This window comes from Anomaloglossus baeobatrachus, chromosome 4 (genome assembly GCF_048569485.1).
Source record: "Anomaloglossus baeobatrachus isolate aAnoBae1 chromosome 4, aAnoBae1.hap1, whole genome shotgun sequence".
Taxonomy (NCBI): Eukaryota; Metazoa; Chordata; class Amphibia; order Anura; family Aromobatidae; genus Anomaloglossus; species Anomaloglossus baeobatrachus.
The window spans coordinates 697,020,356-697,030,610 of record NC_134356.1 but is presented as its reverse complement, the minus strand read 5'-3'; the positions used below and the strand labels follow the sequence as shown (position 1 = coordinate 697,030,610).

Sequence of the window (10,255 nt, the reverse complement as noted above, 5' to 3'; positions counted from 1 at the left end):
TTCTTCTCAACATGGGACTTCTCCAATCTACAACTTGGTAAACAGAACAGAGCCAGCAGTCTAAAGTCCATTCATGCATCAAATGGCCAGGGGGAGGTGTGCCCAACTACGGGGCTGATCCCAGGAGAGAAGAGCATGTTAGTTCAGTTAGTTGGAGCTCGGCTGGAGAAGGACTAGGATCCATAGCTGAGGCTGGATCCTGGGGTCTGTGTGTGTGGACTGTTACAGACTGGAGATCCGCGGCCACGTGGGATTGCGTTTTGTTGTTCACCTGTTGGACTCAAGGAACTCATATAAGGACCATTGCCCTAATTCCCCTGGCATCGGAATACCAGGCGGTGCCCCTGGATCTTTTGTTTTTCTGTTGTGGACTCCTTGCAGATTTGAAGGATTTATATTTATGTTTGCTGCTTATTCTTTGTGGTTCCAATAAAGCCCTTTGGATTGTTCCTTGGCCTGGCGTCCCTCACTGCTCTGTTGCATACCCCGTCACAACATGTTTTTGTAAACAGCTAAAATAACAAAACTTGTGTCACTGTCCAAATATTTATGGACCTAACTGTACGTGTAGTTCCTGGCACCACTCCTCTAATTGTTCAGGGGGTGAATGGTTACTGGCAGGGGATGCTGAGGTAGGAAGGACAGCTTCGTGAATGGTGTGAGGGTCTAAGGTGAGCAACTTGGCGAGGGTAGCGTAACGGGGGAGCCTGACTTCCTCCTCTCCACAATTCAGCACTCTTACAGGCACTCTCCCCTTTTTAACGTCAACCACCCCTCTGGCCGCCATCACCGTGGGCCAGTGTTCAGAAGGCATGGGTTCCACCATCGCCGGGTAGTCGCGCCCCTGGGGGCCTACTGCTGTCCTGCACCAGATCATCATTTCACTTCGGGGTGGCACTACTAAGGGGGCCACATCCATCACCCTCACTCCACCAATCTCTCCGCCAGTCGAGCTCACTTGCTGTCGATACAGAAGGGCCCGGATTTCACGCTGCACAGCCCTCTATCGGCCCCCTCCTGCTGTGGCGGCCAACTGCTGCAGCAAATTCAGCACCTCACTCATACAATGCTCCATCACGTTGGTCCCCAAGATTACTTTCGGGTTGTGATCACTGGGTTCATTCATTACCACAATCATCCCTTGATTCTTTAACTCCGCACGTCCCACAGTCAGGGTCACTTGCTTGTAGCCCACCTGGGTTAGCGGGAGCCCATTGGCTGCGATAAGGGTCAGGCTATCATCAGAGGGGGCAAGTTCGTCAGTGCCCCAATACTGCTGGTACAGTGTATATGGTATAGTGGTTACCTGTGATCCTGTGTCCAAGAGGGGGATGAGCGGGACGCTGTCCACTGCCAGGGGGATGATGGGGCGAGCTCCGACATACCGGTCTCGCCAATCGGGGGGGCCGTTGGTGTCTACTCCTGAGGATTGGCCCTTGGCCCCAGGGGTTGCTCGTTTAACGGTCACCGCCTAGAGTAGTGGCCAGGCTTGCTGCGCCTGTAACAGATAGGAGGCCCATACTGTGAGTCATTGGTCCTTCTCCGCTGCATCCAGGGGACATCCTCTGGGCTGTCGGCGAGCTGGATTCCTCCTGGGGGCTTGACTCTCGTCGGAAGCTGGAGTGCGGCGAGGATCTTGGCCAGGTCTCCATCCATGCAGCGGACCTGGGCCGCTAGTTCCTCCATCATCCCGACGGGCGCTGCCGGGGCCGGTAGAGCCGGGGGTGGAGGTACCACCATGATAGGAGCGGTTTCAGCCGGCCATGAAGCCGCTTCAGGAGCATCTGGCATTGGGGCCTGCAGGACCTTGCTGGCCCGCTCTTTCAGCATGGAAAAGTCCAGATTGGGGTGTTCTAGGGCCCACAGCTGCAGCTGCTTACGGTCTTCCGCGGACCCCAGCCCTGCAGGAATTGTTCTACTAGCATCTTATTGCTGTCCGAATCATTAATACTGTCCACCCATTTCAGCATACGGAGGGCTGTTTGCAGGTGCAGGGCATAGTCTCTTACATTGTCCGCAGGCCGTTGTCGGCACTGATAAAACTGCATCCTCAGCTCCGCTTCTGTGCGGATCTCAAAAGCGATTTGTAGTTTCTCAAAAATGGTAGTCACCGAGGCCCGGTCCGCATCGGTCCAGGTCTTCGCCTTTTGCTCAGCCGCGCCGGTTAGCTGCCCTAGCACTACCGCTGCCCGTTGCCTATCAGCCAAGGGATATAAAACGAGGACCGGGCTAATCTTTTTCCGGAACACCTGCAGAGCATCAGGATTCCCATCGTACTGCGGTAGCCAGGTAGCACCGGGCACATAGGGCAGGGAGAACAGCATCACCTGGGCGACCGCTGGGCCCGCGGCCCCCCCAGCTCCTGCGGCCGGAGCAAGGGCTATCCCGTTTTCAACCACGGGTGCGGCGGCAGCTGCAACCGCCACTCCTCCAACAGCTCCGTCGGGCGCAGACATCTTTTTCCCGTCCCCCCTTGGTTCTCTTCAGCACTTCCGCTTGTTGGGGCAGGGCTTCGCTTTCGCGCCTTCCCTGCTCGGAGAAGACGCTTGAGCGGGAGATTTTCGCGCCAAGATGGCGGCGCTTCAAAATTTTCGGCCGGACGCCGCCGACGGAGATCACAAGGCGCACTTCTACTGGTAAGTAGAGGGATCCAATCCTGTTCGTGACGCCAAGTTGTCGCGGGTGGGGAGGACGCCGTCGCTGCTGCGCTCTCGCTAACGCTCGGGTCCGGCGTTGCTGCTGCTGCTCGGTGGCGGTCCGGATCCGGGGACTCGAGCGGCGCTCCTTGCCCGTGAGTGAAAGGGGTGGTTGGTTTGTGGGATTTAGTCCGTGACGCCACCCACGGGTTGTGGGGAAGATGGGCACCACCGCTGCTGGTGACGGGGATCCCGGGAGCGATGGTAGGGAGCAGCTGGGATGTTGTTTTCCCCCTCTGTGGATAGGGGTCGCTGGTCCTGGGGCCCCGGTGGTGTGACGCGGAGGCAGGGTTGGTGAGGTGCAGGGTTGCAGGGACAGCGCGGCGTGGTGCCTGATGGCACGGGTGTACTCACTCAGTAAGAGATGCACAAAGTCCTCGGTAAACCAAACGGCTGGATGGACGGGTCCTGCAGCCGGCTGCAGTGTCTCTCCCCGGACAGGTGATGGCAGCTGTCTATCCCAGTACTTGTTTGACTATGATGGATCCCCAACGGTAGTCCGCTCCCTGGTGTATGGTTGCCAGAGGAGCCCGTTTGCCCGCAGGCGCTGGCCCTTGGGTCTCTAGCCTTAGGCGGTAGCTGTATACCCTCACGGTGTGGGCGGTTGCCTTCTATCGGGTCTTTGGCTGTTAGGAAACCCATGGGGTTCCTGTCACACTCGGATTTGACTATTGTCGGCGGCACCAAGCCTGGTCGGGGTCCGATGGCCCTGCCTGTGTGTGCTGGCTTCACTTCGCTCCCCGATCAGTATCGGCGGGCCAACGCCCGACCCTGATCCTACGGTTCCGCGTTGCTTCACCACTCCTGCAGACAGCTACCACCGTCTGCCAACCTTGCTGTCAGTGCCTGGGCCGCAAACACAGACACCCTTCACTTGACTCCTCTCACTTCCACTTCCAAACACTAACTTTTAGCTTTTCCTGCCTCCAGACCTGTGAACTCCTTGGTGGGTGGGACCAACCACTTGGCTCCGACCCACCTGGTGTGGACATCAGACCCTGGAGGGAGGCAACAAGGATTTTATGTTTGGCTAATGTAACTGTCTAATGGGAGTGGTGGTGTTTGTGTGTTACCTGTGACGACCTGGCTAGTCCAGGGCGCCACACTAGGGATGATCGAATACCCTATTTTTCGATTTGATAAATATCCAACAAATACCTCGCCGCTATTCGAGAATATTCAATCTCCAATGTAAGTCTATGGGAAACCAGAATAATTTTACGTTGAACCTGTCGCGGTGACCTGTGGTGACTGAGGGAAAGGCTGAAATGGATGGGAAAAGGCTAAAGCAGTATGGGCACAGCCTGTAGAAGGGGCCTGACTGCATTTCTGGTGTCTTTGAATAACGTGGTCAGAGCAGCACGCGACGTTTACGTAGTCGCCAGAACAGCTCTGAAACCAAAGTAAAAGGGGGGAAATTGCTAAGAAACAGTTTCTAGTGCCTAATCACTGTAATAAAACGTCAAATCAAGCCCCAACCTGCCAAAAAAAAAAAAAAAACACTTTAGCATATGTTCACACATTTCGTTTTTTACATTTTTCCTTCTTTTTCGATTAGGAAGGGCTGTAACTTATACATTATATTGGTGTCTGTTTCACACCTCCTTTTTTGGGACATATTTGACAGCACTTTTAAAGGTCATCTACAATGTGCTCGTTGGGATGTTGACCTTGCCCTCCTCTTCCACCAGCACCAGCGGCTCCAGTGGCCCTCTATTCAAATGTAGGAAGGGCCACTGGCTGTCCTCAAATCTCAGACTTCTTAGGGCTCTCAGGTGGGCCCTGTAACATACATTGGGGAAGGATGGCAGTCATGTGTAGTTTTCTGCGTCCCCTATATCATTAGTGTGAAAGTTGGAATACGTACTCCATAACACTTTACAGTGCTATTGCCAATGTGGCCATTTGGGTGTTGGCCTTGCTCTCCTCCTCCACCAGTACCACCGGCTCCAGTGGCCCTCTATTCAAATTCTATTCAAATGATTCAGAAATGTATGTTTTATGTACAAACGAACGCCACGCTGGGACATCGAAGCTGATGTCGATGATGATGATTGCATCTGACCAAAAGCAGGTTGGGAGCAGGAGGCATCATTGCCTGCTTCCTAGACCGTGGTTTGTGAAGCATGCAGCACCGTGGAAGTGGCAGTTGTTTCACTCTGGAACTCAGGCTTTATTCCACTAGCTAACACCGAGGATTTCAAAAAATGCAGTTTCCCCAGGGGATAATGGTTCAAACACCATGGAGCACAGCATCAGAAGGTACTCCCAATAGCTCTCAACAGCTACTTTTTAAAAAAATCAGTAGGATAAGCAAAAGGGCATAACATGCCAAGGAGTTTAATACATTCATTTTCCCAGGGGATAATGGGATACTATGTGTGGTGCCCCTGAGGCTTCGGTCGCTACAGGGTACTGCACCTCACTTAAGGTGCAGTGCGCAACCCGGATCCAGAGGAGGTTGGTACCGGTTTCAGCACTTACACAACTCAAACACACAAGCAGGTTGCCCTCCCCACTCGGGACTGGGCTAGGGTCGGGTTTTAAGGCAGTCTCCAAACATGGGGGGCAGCCACCCACTAGTGACAGGGACCCGGGGGAGGAACAGCCACCAGGAGGAGTGAGGAGCAGCATAACAGTTAGGAAGTTCTCCAGCAGGAGAGGAAAGGAGTGGACAGTCTCACTGGTGGTTCTGGTGGGACACAGAAGTTCATACAGTTGCCGAGGGGAGAGCTTCACTGCTCCCTCGGCACCGGCACCACACAGGGTGCAGGACCCTAGGGAAGATCATTCTTTAAGTTGGTTTTCCAGAATCTACCGTGACGGGGAGATTGCATGTCTCCCTGGCCAAAACAGACCCTGAAGCACAGTGCCATATAGGATCCGGGGCCTTGATCTGCATCAGGCCTCATTACGGAACCGCGACACCTGCAAACGGGATGGGAGTTTCACTCAACAAAGACTGGGGTCCCAAAGTAGCTGTAAGTCACGGGGATCCACCTTGCACAGCACTAGGAGTAAGGGTCCACTGACCATCATACCAGACTGATCTTTAAAGGGATCCGTTTTCGACGAGGCCCATCACAGCGGGTGACCAGTATTACCCGGGCGCGCAGCATAATAGTGAGTAAAACAACCTGGAACTGCAGAGAATGTGTGAGCCTGTTATTGCCGGCACCGCCACCCCAAGCCTTGGTGCTAACGGTCCAGTACCTCTCCCCTCATCATCATCCCCAGGGCCTGCTCCACCTGTAGGAAGCGAGACCATCTCTGCTGCCACTACCATCCACTTCAGAGAACAGCGACCACAGTGGCGGCTAATCCCTGGCCGCGAACCACAGATGCCGTCACGACAACAACCCCCATCATCACCTCCTATACCCCCTTTTATTGTGGACATCTCAGGGCCATGAAGCCGGGCACAAAGGTCACACCGTGACATCCCCAGACCCGACATCACCAGGCCCAGCGACGAGTATTGAACCCCTTCCCCGTGGGTGCCACATATGCATCTATGAGAACTGTGACACCTCGAGCATCTGACATTCAGTGGTCAGTGATCAGTAATCATTGCTAATCCAGACCACAAATGGTTTAATACTATAATACTTTTATAATACTTTTTTTGCATTGTAATTTGCAATAATTGTATTAAGGATATACCAGTAGAGTAAAGTCTGTGATCCAATCTCATCCCTAAAGGGGAGTTTAATCAATATCTTGAGACTTTCCCACAAGGGCCTCAGCTTTCTTCTCACCACAAGCATCATTTATAAAAGACGGGAGCAGCCGTCCTCCTGACACCTTCAGCTCCTTCTCCTTATACTAGGATCTTGTGATTATCTGTTTTACACAAGTTCACCGATAGAAGACAATTCTGTTACTGTTACCACCTGAAGATTAGGAATCCTGAGAAGACGGACACTCTCTAAATATACTGTAAGTACAAGATTACGGTAAGTCCACCTCATGGCCTATACCAGACATGCAATCATGCTTACTAGAGATGGGCGAATAGTGAAATATTCAGGTTCACCTTATTCACACCAAATACCAAGTATTATTCCAGTATTCGTCATGAATAACAAACCTAAAGCAGTCAGTGGGCAACCCAAGTGGTTTTCTTTAAGATTTCCCATTGACTTGCATTACTGGAATAGTACTAGGTATTTGGTAAGAGTAATCCAAACACGAATATTTGCCCGTCTCTAAGGCTTATATATGTATATAGACAGATTAAGAATATAATTAGCCAAATCTTTCTTTTTTCAGATGACTTCAGCAAATTTGACAGGTCTTAATACATTCTTCCTTCTCGGGTTCCAGGGTCTTCAGGACGTAAGATTCTTTCTTTTCTCTTCTCTTCTTATGGTCTACGTGGCCACTATACTTGGGAATCTTCTGATCTTGGCTCTAGTCTACACTAACTCTCAGCTCCACCACCCCATGTACTACTTTCTCAGCCATCTGTCATCTTGTGATCTTATTCTCACGTCATCTGTTTCCCCATTGGCGCTTCAGGTCATCTTACACAATGGATCAAACATTTCTGTTATTGGTTGCATTGCACAATTTTACATCTTTGGTACCTCCTTAGTCATTGAATGTCTTCTTCTCACTATTATGTCTTATGACCGATATTTGGCCATATGCCATCCATTACGGTATTCCATCACAATGACTTTCCAGTTGTGCCATTGTCTGATGGCTTTCTGCTGGTTCTTGGGTGTTATGGTAACCCTCATCATTGTCATTCTCATCTCAGACCTTTCCTTTTGTCGTGATAATGTCATTGACCATTTCTTCTGTGACTTTGCTCCTCTTATACAGCTTGCTTGCTCCGATACGTCTATTCTGGAGATGGTAGTGCTGGCGATAGCCACCCCTGAGACGTTCTTTGAGGTGTTCTTCATTATCTGTACTTATATCTGTATAGTGGTGGCCATACTTCAGATATCCTCCACCACTGGGAGACAGAAAGCCTTCTCTACCTGCAGCTCCCACCTCTCTACTGTATGTATGTATTATGGAACCCTTATTGCCATCTACGTGTCACCTTCCAGAGGACAATCCATCGGCGTTAAGAAGATTCTATCTCTACTATATACAGTGGTGCCTCCATTATTTAACCCTTACATTTACAGCCTGAAAAACCAAGAAATAAGGGCAGCCATAAAAAAGTGGATTTGAGGTCAAGGATAGTGTGATGCAGGGTTTTAACTCTGAGCCCAACACTCGTGATATATAGAAACGCTGCTCAGCCGGCATTCACGGGTACTTTGTCATCACAGGGACAGGGGTCAATGGAAGAGGCACAAACATTAGTTAGAAAATACCCCCACATTATAGATGTTTTCTAGAAGGGGATGGGCAATTGATATAATATGTGTCACAATATATTGATAATGGTCTTAGATAGGAGTTCATGCTGAGTATCTCCAATCACTGTCAGTGTCCAACAAAAAGAGCTTTACCATTAATTCCATAAGCGTTGATATGGAGATGGTCTTTTTAGATCTCCAGCTTTTCTGGGAAAGATTTCTGCAAGATTGTGAAGTTTTGTCTCTGTGAGATCTGTTGGCTTACTTATCCACAAGAGCATTCATAAAGTCATAATCTGATATTAGGGAAAGGCCGAGCTCACAATCTACTCTCTACTTCAGCCTAAACCATGTTTATATTTTTGTGGCATTCACCTTTGGTGGAGGTTTTACTCAATCCGATTCTCGGCACTGTGCTTGGTGATATACGGCTTGACATTGTGCTCGGTGATGTATGGCTCATGAGACGCCCATGGGGTCTCAGGGGTTACTTGTCACCGGACTGGTGTCTGTTTGGTTTGTCACAGCAGCCAGGCCCGGTTTCGTGACCCCGACGGTGTCAATAAAGATGGGGATGATGGGAGTTGTTATTCGTGACGCCACCTGTGGTGTGCAGCGAGTATTAGCCACCACTGTGGGACTTATTCTCTGGGGTGGATGACAACGCAGTTTGGATGGTACAGCTCTCCACAGTCCAAGCTCAGGCCCCAGGGAGGATGATGGCGGTTGTAGTCGCCTGTGGTGCAGGGGTGCGATGATGGAAGTGCTGCAATGATGAGACGACACAGAGGGGGAAGTTCAAGTTATTTATTCACTGAAAACACTCTGCTGTTGGAGTGCCAGGCTGCGCTGTGATTGGGCTTCATACTTCGGAGGTCGAAGCCGGTGTTTCCTTCTCTGCGTCACCTTTTGACAGCTTCCCTTCACTCCCCCCAGCTCCTGGGCTGTGGAACGGGTCACAGGTGCCTTCCGCACTCCCCGCGAACCCTGGGATTCCCCTTCTTTCCTAAGAAGCCACCAGCTCCAGACCATGGGCCCCACACTGTCCGTGTCTTTGCTTGCCTGTCTGTTCCCAAGTTTCTTCTGACACCTGCTGCGTCCGGAGCTAACTTCTGACTCCATTGTGTGTGAGGTGACTCCTAACTTCCCCTGCAGGTTTTTCCCTCCGCTCTCTATAAAGACACATCTACAGCTTTTTCTCTCCGCTCTCTATAAAGACATATCTGCAGGTTTTTTCCTTCTCCCTCTATAAAGACACATCTGCAGGTCCCCCCCTCTTCCTTATGGGAAGTAATGTCCCATTAAGCGACTAAGTACTAAAAAAGTAAAACAAATGGTCAAAATTTTAGAAAAATCTGAAAATAAAGAACAAAAAAATGAATATTCCAATAAATATGTAGTTTTGTGTAAGCAATCAAAAGATATGTAGTTCAAAATGGTACCAATAAATTCTAAAACTTCTCCCTGACATGACTCTGTCGGCAGAAAAATAAAAAACTATAGCCTTCAAAATTCAGTGATGCAAAAAACCTTTATGTTGTAAAAAAGTTGTTTTTTAGCGTGATTAGTAGCCAAACTTAAAAAAAACTATATAAACCTGGTATTGCTGTAATTGTACTGACTGGAGGAATAAAGTTGCCTAATCAGTTATACCATATGGTGAACGGCATAAAAAATATTAAATAAAGCCAATTCCACTGCTAACTTGTTTATTCTGCGTCTCAAAGCTGGGAGTAATGTGCGGCTCACATTTATCCTGCGCTCTACACTGAGCGCTTACAGCGGGGATTATTAGTAAATCTCTGAAAAACATGATTAAGACAAAATTCCTAAAAATTCACAGCAATGTGGCAGAGAGGGTCACTTTGACCTCCCATCTGGCCTGTGGGCCGACGGTGTCCATCTTTTTATCCGTCTTTTTAGGCGTTCATAAAAGTGCGGTCATCAAAATTTTGTTCACCTTTGAAAAGATGGACACCGCTGAACAAGGCCAAACAGAGTCCAGAGTAACTTTGCTGCTTCATTAGTGAATGGATCCATCGTGGGTTTCACCTGAATCACATATTTCAGAGATGTAGATGGAAACCCCTATGTAAGTGTTCAGTGCAGAGCACAGGATAAAGGGGAATCCAATATGTTCTGTACCCTACCCACAAAAACACAAATCCCCATTCAGGGTCATCATCTGTTAATGGACATATAGGGAGCTACCGTGTTACTGGTAGTACAAGGATCCTG

At 49.8% G+C, this 10,255-nt stretch overlaps 1 protein-coding gene across 1 annotated transcript; it reads left to right on the top strand.

Annotated features, from left to right (window-relative positions):
* Positions 1-6,968: 6,968 nt before the first annotated feature.
* Positions 6,969-7,886, top strand: LOC142303030 (olfactory receptor 5L1-like). The gene has a single exon (XM_075344130.1). It carries the CDS (start codon positions 6,969-6,971, stop codon positions 7,884-7,886), a length of 918 nt encoding a protein of 305 aa, XP_075200245.1.
* The last annotated feature ends 2,369 nt before the right edge of the window (positions 7,887-10,255 follow it).

Excerpts from the sequence above, each read along its gene's own strand:
- LOC142303030 (XM_075344130.1), top strand. The coding sequence starts at position 6,969 with ATGACTTCAGCAAATTTGACAGGTCTTAATACATTCTTCCTTCTCGGG.